Source organism: Balaenoptera physalus (assembly GCF_965194825.1).
Source record: "Balaenoptera physalus genome assembly, chromosome: 10".
NCBI lineage: Eukaryota > Metazoa > Chordata > Mammalia > Artiodactyla > Balaenopteridae > Balaenoptera > Balaenoptera physalus.
Window position 1 is genome coordinate 47,745,902 of NC_138889.1, and position 12,942 is coordinate 47,758,843.

Here is a 12,942-nt window from a genome sequence, read left to right on the forward strand (position 1 = left end):
AGGTTAATGCAAAAACATAAGAACAAACCCTGAAACTCTCTGGAAAGGAAGTTAACAGGTTGGCAGGGTCCCTTCTGCTGTGCTGGGAATGCACAGCAACCTCCAAACTTGGAAATAATTTGTTCATTATTTGCAGGAAAAGGGGTGAGGGTGGAGGACATTTCACATTCAAGAATTTTGAAGGACAACAGGTTGCAAGACACTGGGTATATTAAATGGAATGAGATTTCAGTGCAAGGAGCAGAGAAAGGAAGACCACAAAGTGGAAGGGGACAGATGAAGACATGGGAAGCAGTGTGGGAAAGAGGCAGGAAGCATGTTGTTACAGGGGCTGCAGAAACAGTGGTCCCTTATTAAGGGAGTGGACGTCTCAAGCAAAAGAGAATCTCGAAGTTGCAGTTTGCAGTCCCAAGGCAGGTGGGCTCCAAACACAATTCAGTCCCTTGTCTGATAAAGGCAGGTCAGCCCTCCAGCAAGGAGGCCAAGGGAGCAATGGGAACCCAGAAAGAAAGGATAACTTCTTGTTAGAACTTCTCAGTTTGTGAAACACCTGCTGCAGAATCACTTTACGGAGCAGGGGGCAGAGTGCTTGTAAAATGCATAGATCCGTGGAACCCAATCTGGACAATCAGAATCTCCTGGGGTTCACCCGGTTATTTGACAAATACCCCAGGTGAGTCCTATGCACAATTAAGTTTAATAACCACCAGCTGAGATGATAAAATTGGGTGGTCAAAGCCTTTGTTCAGAGACTGCCCAAGGCTATCTCTTGGTCACAGCACCTAGAACAGAGCTGTCTGGATGTAACAGAACCCCTAGCTACAGAGATCTTGTATTGCTTTGTGGGAAATCAGATGAGGATCTCTCCATATAACATCCCTGAGGGTCAGAGCACATCACCTGACCATAGGTGAGGCTCTCGATAGAGAGTTTGTAGTTCCAGGTAAGGAAGGCACAGTCAGGCTCTGAGGCTGAGGCATCAGCCTCATTAGAGGCTTTCTTCACCACAGCAGATTTCAGTTCCCAGAGTGGAGACGAAAAAGGACTACTTGGGAAAAAGAAGAGGGAAAAAGGTCCTAAGAAACCATGTCAGTCAGACAACACTCACCGAGACCCTAATTCGAAACTATACGCTAGGTGCCAAAGGCAATAATACTGTATGCTCCCTCACAGAATTGTTATTCAAGTTTTAGGCCTTCAAATAAATGCGTGAGGAAATTTCTACCAAGTAGAAAAGTTCTAATTAATTACAAATTAGTGTATGTGTTCACTGAATTTGTATCTTCCACCAGATAAGCCAGACTAAGTACAAACATGTTCAAAGCCAGGAGTTCTTACAGAAATCCCTAGTTAAATGCACCAACCATGGGCGTGCAGAATAAAAAGTGAATTGGAACCACTATCTACTTCCTGGTAACCCCTGACTCCTACCCCTTCCCTGTCCTCTGATCACTGGGTTGAGCTGAGGTCCTAGATCTATTTCCTTTCAGAGGCTGCCAACTTCGGGAAGCCCGTGCCCTGTCCCGGGCACGTCTGCACACAACCACAATACTGCAAGCCCTCGCTTCTAGGTTTGCAGCCTAACCAGCTGTTGCACTCACGGGTGGTCTCAGAACTACTGCAGAATCCCCATACACAGCCCTTTATCCACACTAATATCCCCTTTGACACACTTCCGTGGTCATGATGAACGGAAGACCAGATACAAGAAAGCAGCCTTTCACTCAAGCAAGCAAAAGCCACGTCCAAGATCTCTTTCCCTGGTGTCCTTTGATGCCTTATTTCCTGGGAAAACAAGAAAAGTCCTCCCCAGTCCGAGTCCCACGGCCGCCCACCACCGGGGAAGCCCTCCCGTCCGGGGCCTCGCGGAGTCACCTCTTGTCTCCCTTCTCTCCGCAGCTCCAATGGAAAATCTGTCACGTGGGCGCAGAACGAGAAGAGTAGCCGGGGGCAGCACCTGTGGCAGCGGCTGTCCATCCACATCAACAAGAAAGAGAACCCCAACCAAACGGCCGTCATCAAGCCCTTCCCCAAGAGCACGGAGAGCCGCGGCCTGTGCGCGGGCGGCGCGGGCGGTGCGGGCGGCGGCGCGGGCGCGGGCGGCGCAGGCGCGGTAGGCGGCGGGCCCGAGCCCCCGGACGCCGGCCCCAAGGCTTTGTACGACGTGGTGGAGGCCGAGGAGCACTTCACCGCGCCGGCGCGGCCGCGCTCGCCGTCGCCCATCAGCACGCTGAGCCAGCGCGCGGGCTCGGCCGGCCGCACGGACGACGACTTGCCGTCGCTGCACTCGGAGCCCGCGGCGCGCAGCAGCTCGTCTCAGGGCTCGCTCATGGAGCAGATCAGCAGCGTGGTGACCCGCTTCACGGCCAACATCAGCGAGCTCAACTCCATGATGCTGTCCACCGCCGCTCCCGGCCCCGGCGCCGGCGCCCCGCTCTGCTCGTCCTACCTGATCCCTAAAGAGATCCAGCTGCCCACCACCATGACCACGTTCGCCGAGATCCAGCCACTGCCCGCCATTGAGATCACCGGCGGCGCGCAGCCCGCGGCCGCGGCCCCGCCGGCTGGGGGCGCTGCCCGGGAGCCCCCGGCGGCCGGGCCCGAGGCTGCGGCCGGCAAGCCGGACCTGGAGGAGTTGGTGGCTCTCACCCCGCCGTCCCCCTTCAGAGACTCGGTGGACTCGGGGAGTACCACTCCCAACTCGCCAGTGTCCGAGTCGGCCCTCTGTATCCCATCGTCTCCCAAATACGACACACTTATCATAAGAGATTACACTCAGAGCTCCTCGTCCTTGTGAATGTCCTTGGAAACCACGCTGGGTTCCCAAACGGAGCCGAGACCTCCGGTGTTCCCACAGACACAGTCGCCTGCTTAAGACCCGAGGTGGAAGACGCCAAGTACACCTGTAATGGAAACAAGAGATTAATAGTGCTATTTAACATCAACCGACGAAGACACCAACTACAAATCTTTTGGCAGATCTTCTTCTAGTGGCCTTAGAAAACATAGGCTTTTAAGAAACACTGCTTCTGTTTTTGAGGGCTGACAAGGAGTCTGTTGAAACAGTTACATACTAAGTGCTTTGCTCTAGGGAAGCAATGAGTGTGAAACAGCGTAATGGAGGGGAAAAGGCATAGTTAATAAGCAACTGTAAAAAAATGTTTTTTTTGTTTACTTTCATTCTTTTCCCAGAAGATTCTTTGATTCACCAAACATGAATGTACATTTTCTAACAAACTCAAAATCTGGGACCAAAACGTCAACTTTTCTCTTCCTCTTTTTTTTTTTTTTTTCGTTTTTTCTTTCCTTTAAGGACCTTGGAAAGCAGTACTTGGGCCCAGTATTTACTGAGGCCTTGATGTGAGTGTGTCCCATACACAACACACAACTGTATGAAGAGGGCTGCGCTGATGTATGTAGGGCTTTTACCAGACTTTCCTCTCCAATTTGGTTGTGACATCCTCTTCCAAACGCCTGCATCTTGGATTCCACCTAGTTATTTCAATTCACCTCCATTAACCAAGAAAACCAGTGGAAGATTTCTTGACTATTTCACCATGTTGCCAATCAATACTGGAGTAGCAAAAAATATTTTCTGGAATACTGTTTTGTAATTCCCTCACTGGGGTGCGTTGTGTAGCTGGAAATTCTCTTTATAATAATAATAATAATTCTTGAGCTCCAGCTTGGCTATCTCTTTCATGAAATGTGGCCACTCCTCATTATGAATGCATTGCCAGCTAAAATATTTAAAGTACGCATTTGGGCTTCTTCATTCCTTTCTTTTGAAAACCTGATGCACAAAGAGCTCCTCTGTTCTTTTCAAGTCCCACCACTGGAAGAACGGTCCATAGACCCAATGAAGACATTGTCATGATTGGAGGGACTGTTCAAAAAATTAACACGATCTTAATACACTGGAAATTTTAAACTGTGTCAAGTCGGCGTAGCAGAGATTTAGCTATGCCAGTGAGCAGTGATTTTAACTTTTCTTGGCTGCTTAAACAGGGCAGCTATGAACTATGACAAATGTAGATTTTTCAGAGCAATACAGAAAACTAAAACAGAGGAACCTTAACGAATATAAACCACACAATCTTTCTTAGCCATTCCAAAAAGAGGCAAAGCAATTATGAATATTTTCCTTTTTAAAATAATTATTAATATAATTTTGTGCACTTCATACTGTCACTTTTTAAAAACTGCAGAAAAGAGATTTAAAGTTATAATAGAAATACCTGTGCTTTGATAGGCTGATACAGGTAGAATTCATAGCTCAAGACCTGCATCCACTGTCATCTCTTTCTTCCTCCCATTACAGCTATCCTCAGGTGCCAAATGTTTTTGATTTTTAAATAAGGATAGTAATAAAAGGAGGAGGTGTCCTGTAAATTTAAATTCAGTTGACCCAGCCTTATACTAAAGATAGCCTTATGAAAAAGATTTGCTCTGAGGCAGAAGTATATTTTTAGCAGAGAGAAAGATAAATAAAAACCTTTTTCCTTTAGCTCAATATCCTTATTTTGGTAAGTATTTTTTATCTCACATCTACTTAAAAAAAGGAATTGAGAAATGGAAATATATCCATTAACGTAATTTATCATTCCCCACTTTTAAAAGTTATAATAAATATACTGCTCCACTTTACTTGCCTGATAACTGTTCTTATATTAAATTATATTAAATCAAATCTCCCAATATAAAATATTAAAAGCTAACATTAATTCACTAAAATATAAAATGTTTTAAATCAGACCTCCAATGACAATTTAAAAATAGCATCATCAGAGCCCCTCGATCCCAAATATTATAATAAGGCTCTTGAAACAGTGAATCTAGCTAAGTGTTATGGTTTCATTGAAAGCAAATGTCTGCCTCTACTTTAAAAACAAATGTAAATATTTCGAGTATTAATATCCCTGGATTCTCATCAAAAGGGTGGCATTCACCTGGGGATTACTGTCTTTATGTCTTAGGTATCGAAACCTTTCTAAGTATGCTCTATCTGAGTTTTAAAATTTTGTTTCATAAAACACTTACGTTGGTTTCCATTGTATTCTTAAGTACAAGTTTCACTGTGTTAACCAATAGAAGAACATTTTTTAAACTTTCTCCATGATCAAATTCCTTTCTAATTGTTTAGTAATATATTTCTTTTAAAAGTACACTACCTTATGAGAAAATCCATTAGAAATTAAAACTTAATGCAAATAAATTGCCATCTGATAATTCCATATGAAATAATAGTCAACTGTAATAAAAATAATTTATCCAATTAGAGGAGAACAAGATGTATTTTTCTGTGTATTTATATAACCCTTTGTCACTTCATTCAATCCATTGTATAATATACAATATCATTAGTAATGCATTCTTGGGATCTTTTATTTTGGAATGATGCTAACTCTGTCTCTTTGCCAATTCTAATACCAGGTTCCAAGTAATAAATCTACAATACAAAGAGAACTGAATATTCATTCTAGGGCTAGGATATGAACTTCACAATTCATTTGAGTACCTATTTTCATTGAATTTCCTTGAAAACAGTCTGTTCCTGGTGCCCAGTGATAATTCAGTCAGGACCAGCATGACTAAAAGGAAGGGGAAAGTACAGTGGAATGCTAAGTTTCAGAAAAGTGACCCTAAAGGACAGTTTGGTCCCAGAATGAAAAAAAGAAGACCTGGTTTGATCAAATTATACGGACTATCTAAGAAGTCCACCCTTCTTCTGTTGTGGGAAAGAGTGGTGGCAGCCTGAGAAGACTGCATCTGCATTGGGAAGAACCAGAACCATCTCTCTGGGGTAGGGGTGGGGAACAGAAAGGGAGTGTGGAAAGGAAAACGGTATGAGATTTGATTGAAGCAAAGAAAAAAAAGAAACCCCCCAATGTGCTAATCCTTGTTAGTAACAGTCTTTCCCAAGTTTCTGCTGTTACCAGCATGTAATCAGGAAGACTAGGAGCTATTTCTGACTGTCCATGAATTGTGTAATGGCTCTGCTGCAGTTCTGTGACTTCCAAACCAGGAATTAAACACTTTTTAAGGAAAAAAACATTTCCTGTGCTAGTCTCCCGGCAAAATGTACATGTTTTGGAGACTTCAAAGGTATTACCTGAGTTCACATTTAGCCACAGCTTATTAATAACCCTCAAGCTGTCAGAATCTCTATAGTTACCATTTACAATTTTATACTGTGAAAAAATACAGATCAGTGAAAAGCATAAAGATAAGTCGGAATTCACTTTAAAGAGGGTCTGAGGCCTGGCAGATGCTCTACTATCTGTTGAAGAACGAGGCATGTATAAAATAGTTGGCTGAATTTCACTGATCTTCCCAATGTGAACAAATATACTATGTATATTGTGTGTATTTCTAGAATTCAATGGCAGCTGCTGGTGGTGTTGTAATTAGAAATCTATATAGAATATAGATGTTTTAGAGAGATGGTGCCAATCCTAAAAGATTTGTGTGGGCTACAAGTGCTTGTACTTACTTTTTTCTGCACTTTAACTGATTTGGTTTTAAAATGATGTGCGCATATCTGTCTTTTTTTCTGTTGTTGCAGCTTGTGCTATTAAAACGATAGAGAATGTTAAATTATTTTGATGTGAATTGCAAATGATTTTTTTTCATAAAGTTTAACATTTTTATCAGCATTGTTTTGCTTTGTACTTGTATAAATGTGTTTTATTTTAGTATTTTAAAATACACTTGCCTGTTTCTCAGTTGTCTAAATCATGTTAGAGCTGGTGTTTGTGAAGTCAGTTACTTTTTGAAATATATTAAAAAAAGAAACTATGATATGACTTTAAGATTCTTCCCCTTAAATGTTTAGATTGTTGTCTTAATAGCGTTTTCTATGACCCAAAGAGCCATACTATTAATTCATCTTAAATTCTGAATGATCTACACATTCGCGTTATGGGGTTTACAAAGCAGCCTGTGGACAATAGATTAAAATGAAAATATAAACCAACCACAAACCAACCAGAGATGCTGTCCCCAGAGGCACCTACAAATACCTTTTAAGACATAAATAAATAGTTATATTAAAACAAGGAAGCATGTAGGGAATATAAGTCCTTTTTGTGTCTGGAAATACCAATACAAATTATAGGTATAGTTCCACAATTATCTGTGTTGATAGATGTAACATCACAAAAATAATATAGATTATGCGCATGTGTGTATATATATATGTGTGTGTGTATATATATATATATCTGTGTCTGTATATGTATACAAACACACACATCAATATAGATATTTTACTTTGAGTCCATCTGTATATGTTTATATGTGTATGTATGTATGTATGTTTGTGTGTGTACGTGTGGGCTTGTCTATATAATTTTGCCAAAAAAAAAAATTACTTGTCAAATCACTTTTTACTTTGATAGATTCTAAAGCAAATTTACACCCCCTGAACACAACTTAGCTAAAACCTAAAAGCATAATGTAGACTATATGAATGATGTATGGAAGAGAAAATGTAAATTTTAAAATATAGCCTCTCTCTGCTTCCCTACATTGTATTATTTGTACACATTTAATATATATATACATATATTCTTATATAAGTTGATATAAACTATGATTGAACTTAAAAAAGAAAGCCATTTTTTGGTCAGACTCTCTAATTCAGTGTCTTCTATTCTGAAGTAATCCAAATGGGCATATGTTTACATAAACTTGAGCTTGAGGTAAGATATCTGGACTACATACATTATCTCCTAAAGATCAAAAGAGTTTTGTAAGACTCCATAGAACCAATGGAGGCCAGATAAAACCAGCTGATGCAATAGAAATAGCATTAAATAGAAATAAAAGTCAGGCTCTATTGCCCTGTCCCATATGATCTTGGATAAATTACCTTGACTTCTCTATAACTCAGTTCCTCTTTATTTAAATGCTGACGTGAGTAACAATAAGCTGTGAAGTTTATTTCATTTCCAGCATTCCTGGTATGTGGTAAATGCTTAATAGGTGATAGCTGTTAGTGGCAACATAGTATTTATTATACAGTTAATATCCAGCAGGCAGCTTAGATATGTTATGTCCAATATTACTTGTGGAGCTGTAACAAATTCTTGTCCAACTTAAAGCATATATCATTGGGGGAAGAGACTATTGAGGCTTGAACTCACATACAACCTTGGAACTGTCCATCTAGGATGAGTTAGTAAATTGATCTTAAACACCACGGAAAGAATGCTTTTCTTCTGTTATAGCCTATGCTGAATGCTGGCCAGTTTTTTGGTTATACTGTACACAAATCATCAGTTTTTAAAAATAAACAGTTCTCAAACATTTACTTTTTTATGGTAGCTAGCTAGGTAGGTAGGTAAGTAGACAGAATTATATTAATGAAATAATCTCCTTAAACAAAAGCATAGGAAGTATATTTTTTTCTCAAACTATTTTGAAATTCAGAATCAGTTACTACATTATTTTTTAAGAATAATTTCAGTAGATAAATTCTAAGAAAAAACCTTTAGACTCAGCTTCTCTGGCCAGGTTTAGACACCTAAACAAACAGTATTACAGGAAAACTTAGTTTAACCTCCACAAGAATAAATATTTTAAATTAGCTTTTACTCCAGACCCAACACATTTGGTTTTGTCATGACATCTAAGTCTTTTTGTATAAACATTTATACAAATAGGCTAGTTATGTGGTATATATATCAGACACATTTGGCTTATTTATATATAACTTGTATTTTTACTCATTGACATAAAACAAAGCCTTACATAACTAGCATGTTTCTATAACAGGATAAATGTTATATAATAAATTATATGACTGATATGTCCATGAAAATCGCAATTTAATATAGTAAATTGTCTTTTCTGAACTGCTGAACAGTAATAAGTGTTTCACAAAATAAAAGTTTTAGATTTTTAAAAGTTTGGAAATCATAATAACTCCAAGTTGGATGGCTGCCTTCACCTCAGAACTTGCCACTCTTCTTTAAATATGCTAATATGCATTAATCCTGGAAGTTTCTTTTTTTTTTTCTATGAGTAGTCTCCTCAGAGTAGAACTTCATAGTATGAGTTTTGGAAATGCTATGATATAAAATTTATAATTTGTAGACACTTTTTCCTTTAGTCTTGAAAATTAATTGCTATTTCCATGATGATCTCCTAAGGATTTTGGAGAAGAAAACATGGATTTATATCATCAATCATGTCAGAGCCATTCTACTGAATCATGGAAAGCCTTGCTACATTTTATTATCCATTTTCCTCCTATTTTCTGATTTCTCAGAGCTCTACCAGCACATTAACTTTACTCCCAGGGGTCAAGCTGAGGATTTTCTTTTTCTTTTTCTTTTTTTCAATCAACATGTTGGATGGTTTCCTTAACTCCCAACAGCCTCAGATGAAGCAATATGTGAGATAGTAGCATTAGTAGATGTCAAGTAGCCAGTGAACTATATTCCAAGAGCAGTAGAAGGCTATTGGAGTATCATCCAGAAGTTATTTAAGAAACATTTTTCACGTGTTTTCTAATTTACCTAAGTAATCAAAATTACATGGCTACATCTAACACATGTACCATACTAATGCATTTCTACTCCTGCATGTTCAAAATAATGATTTCTACCTTTTACCTCCCTGTATGTTGTGGTACTCTCTGTCATATGCTTTCTCTCTCTAAAGAGCTCAAATCACATCATTAGCCCTAGTGCATTAGCCCACTCTTCAAGGAAGCATGAAACACTCTAAATGTATGCAGAGAGAAAACGTCTTATTCCGGAAATACAAATACCCACTCTAATAATACAGGACAAATCAGCAACAAAATCAGGGGAATATCCTGACTAGTTCTATTCTGTCCGTATGAGAGCAAGAAGGCTTTCTTGCTCTTTGCATGGTAACAAAAAGCCCCAAAATCAATTTTTAAAATATAAGAGAAGCCTGAGATACAACCATTTCGAACTGACAAAGTTGGGGTCAGGAACCCAAGAAAAATGCAAGTAATAATGACTAGGCTAATAAACAGATTAAAAGCCTGAATACATTAAAGGAAGCTGAGAGGCCCTAAAAAAGAATAATGCAACTGTGTTACTGAGTGATGTTATTTGCTGAACCAGCACCATCAGTTAACCCAGCCCTAGTATATGCAAAACACTGAGAGAGGCAAATGCAAAATAAACAAAGGTGGGTATAGGAATATTAATGTCTGGCAAGAAGTAATTCAAAATTAAATTTATGAAAAGGGCCAAAAGGGATATTTTAAATTGATAAACATCTACTCAGAAGACAGAACAGTCATGAACCAATATGTGCTTTAAAATATGGCTTTAAAGCATACAAAGTAAAGATTAATAGAAACACACACACACACACACACACACACACACACAATTCCATAATCACAACAGACCTCTTTAATATATTTAAATCACAAATACATCAAGAAGCCAAAAAAATAATAGAGGAATTGAGTAACAAAACCATGAATAATCAAATTTATTTAGAGCTTTGTTCGTATTAAACAGAGAATAGACATTCTTTTCATCATCCATGAAACATTCATAAACATTAACCTTGAATTTGACCATGAAAGAGACCTTAACACATTTCCAAAGGCAAAAATCATACAGGCTACATTCACTGACTAAAAGTCATAAAATTTTGAAATTAAAAAAAAAATGATATCCAAAAGAAATCCTGGGGATCTCTCATCTAAGAGCATTTTTGGACTGAAGAGGAAAACTTAACTAAAATTATATCCTACATAGCAATGAACTTAGTGAAAACCCTGCACATACAGTACTCTAAAGAAAATGTTTTATTCTGTATACATTAAAAAATAGACTAAAAAGAAATTAACTAAAATTTCAGTTGAAGATGTTGAAAAATAAACAATGAAAAACAAAGAAAATATAAATAACATTGATTAAATTGAAATTAATAAAAGAAAAAAAATCTACTCAAAAATTTAAAGTGATCATTAAAACCAAAGTCTTTTAATTTGAAAAGACCAACACATTGACAAAGGTTTGTCAAGCTTAATCAAGTAAAAGAGAAACCACAATTAATATTGTGAGAAAAGAGTCATAGCTACATATATACAAGATATAAAAGAAAGCACTAGGTAAAACTTTGAACAAATAAATTTGAAAATATAGATGACATGATATTCTAGGAAAACATAAATTATCAAATTGAAACAAATACAAGTTGAAAATGCAGATAAACCAATAATGATAGAATATCATGAAAGGGAATTTAAAAATATTTAACTCTAAGTGGCATATGCCTAAACATTTTAGGAGAATTTCATCATGGTATAGAACATGGAAGTACATGGAAATATCTATAGCTCATTTTATGAGGCTTTTATAACTTTGGTACACAAATCAGATAAGGAGGGACATAAATAGAGTTATAAGCTATTCCCATAAACATCGATTTTAAAATCCCAGATAAACTATTCACACATCAAATTGTGAAATGTAATAAGCTAATAATACTTCATGACTAAATATAGTCTACCATAGGATTTTGTGTTGTTCAATATTAGGAAATCAAAAATGTAGTTTACTACATTAACATATTAAAAGAAAAATGTAATCTATACAATAGATAAGAGAAACATTTGATAAAAGTAAGCACCAATTCCTGATTAAAATAAAATAAAACAAATTAACGACTAAAAATAAAAGGAAAATTTCTTAAGGTGAAAAAATTCTATTAAAAACCTATTGCCAACATGATACTAATAGAAAAATTTCAGAAGAGTTCCCATTACATCAGGAATGAAAGATGTATTCCATACATGCACAATTCTAAAGTGACAATGAAATTTTTGTCTCAAACAACACATTTTCTGAGAGTTAAATAAAGTGCAAGCATCAGTTGTATTGAGACAGTGGATTTACTTGGGACAACTGCTTATACCTGCACTGTCCTGAGCAAACCAGGACACAGGCCCACTCTAAATCACTACTATTTAATATGGTATTTGATGTCCTAGAGAAAACTCTAAGTCAAGAAAAAGAAAGTAGATATTAATATTTTGAAGAAACAAATCTACTATCAGCAGATTCATCAGCCTATAAAATCTAAAACAATCAAAAGATAAAATATTAAGATTAAAAATAAAATGTTAAATGTAATGATATGAACAGGCAAAAATAACTAGATGAGCTACATGACTTTGGGCAAGCAATTCCTTGTCATGGCTTGTTCAAGAGCATCATAAAATCTGCTAAACTAGTAGGAAAAGTTAAAGATATAAAGAATAATTTTTTAATTGTGAAAAATACTGTAAAGTGTGCTTGACAAAGAGGAAGTAAAGGGGAAGAACGTAGGTGAGAACAATATCTTGGAACACTTCCCTAAAAGATTTCCAAAGAACAGAATTTTAAAGGGTCGGTAGATGCTGACCAGATGGATACAAGAGAGGAAAACATTCAGGCACAGGGAACATCCCATCCACTGACACAAGATCGTGCATGGAGTGTTCAGGGAAGTAGCATTAGTTTAATAACTAGAGCTCTTCGGGAGGCTTAAACAAGATAATGTACATTATGTGTACAGTGTTGTGCACATGGAGTATGTTCCTTCGATGCTATAGCTGCTTTAGTAGCAGTACTGGCAGTGCTAGATATTTAGATCTAATGGAATACTATATAAAATACATGTAATCACGCATCTATGTAAAACTGGTTATTCTACTTTTATTCCTGAGCATATATACATCATTCTCTAACAACACAAATAAATTCAACCATTCAGAACTCAGAAGGATCCTAATCTCTCATGATCACACACGTGCATGCAATTGTTTGCTATAGCAAATATCAGAACTAAATGTAAGAAAGAACTTGATATCGACATTTACAATCAAATTAGACGAAATGAAAAAGTGAGTTAGTAAATCACCTATGCTTCGTAATTAATAAAAGTAAAAAAATATTACTC

General features: G+C 37.5%; 2 protein-coding genes across 4 annotated transcripts in view; one reads left to right on the forward strand and one right to left on the reverse strand.

Annotated features, from left to right (window-relative positions):
• GRM5 (glutamate metabotropic receptor 5) overlaps positions 1-10,906 on the forward strand; it is a 543,363-nt gene extending 532,457 nt beyond the window's left edge. For all 3 annotated transcript variants that reach the window (XM_082410113.1, XM_082410114.1, XM_082410115.1), the window contains one exon: positions 1,900-10,906. In XM_082410113.1, coding sequence (XP_082266239.1) covers positions 1,900-2,797 — 898 coding nt within the window. In that variant the 3' untranslated portion in view covers positions 2,798-10,906. The remainder of the gene's footprint in view (positions 1-1,899) is intronic.
• LOC309636771 (uncharacterized protein) overlaps positions 1-12,942 on the reverse strand; it is a 355,047-nt gene that overhangs the window by 182,163 nt on the left and 159,942 nt on the right. Inside the window, exons 2-3 of the mRNA XM_082410294.1 lie at positions 6,494-6,571; positions 2,774-2,903 (exon numbers count right to left, since the gene is read on the reverse strand). Coding sequence (XP_082266420.1) covers positions 2,774-2,903; positions 6,494-6,571 — 208 coding nt within the window. The remainder of the gene's footprint in view (positions 1-2,773; positions 2,904-6,493; positions 6,572-12,942) is intronic.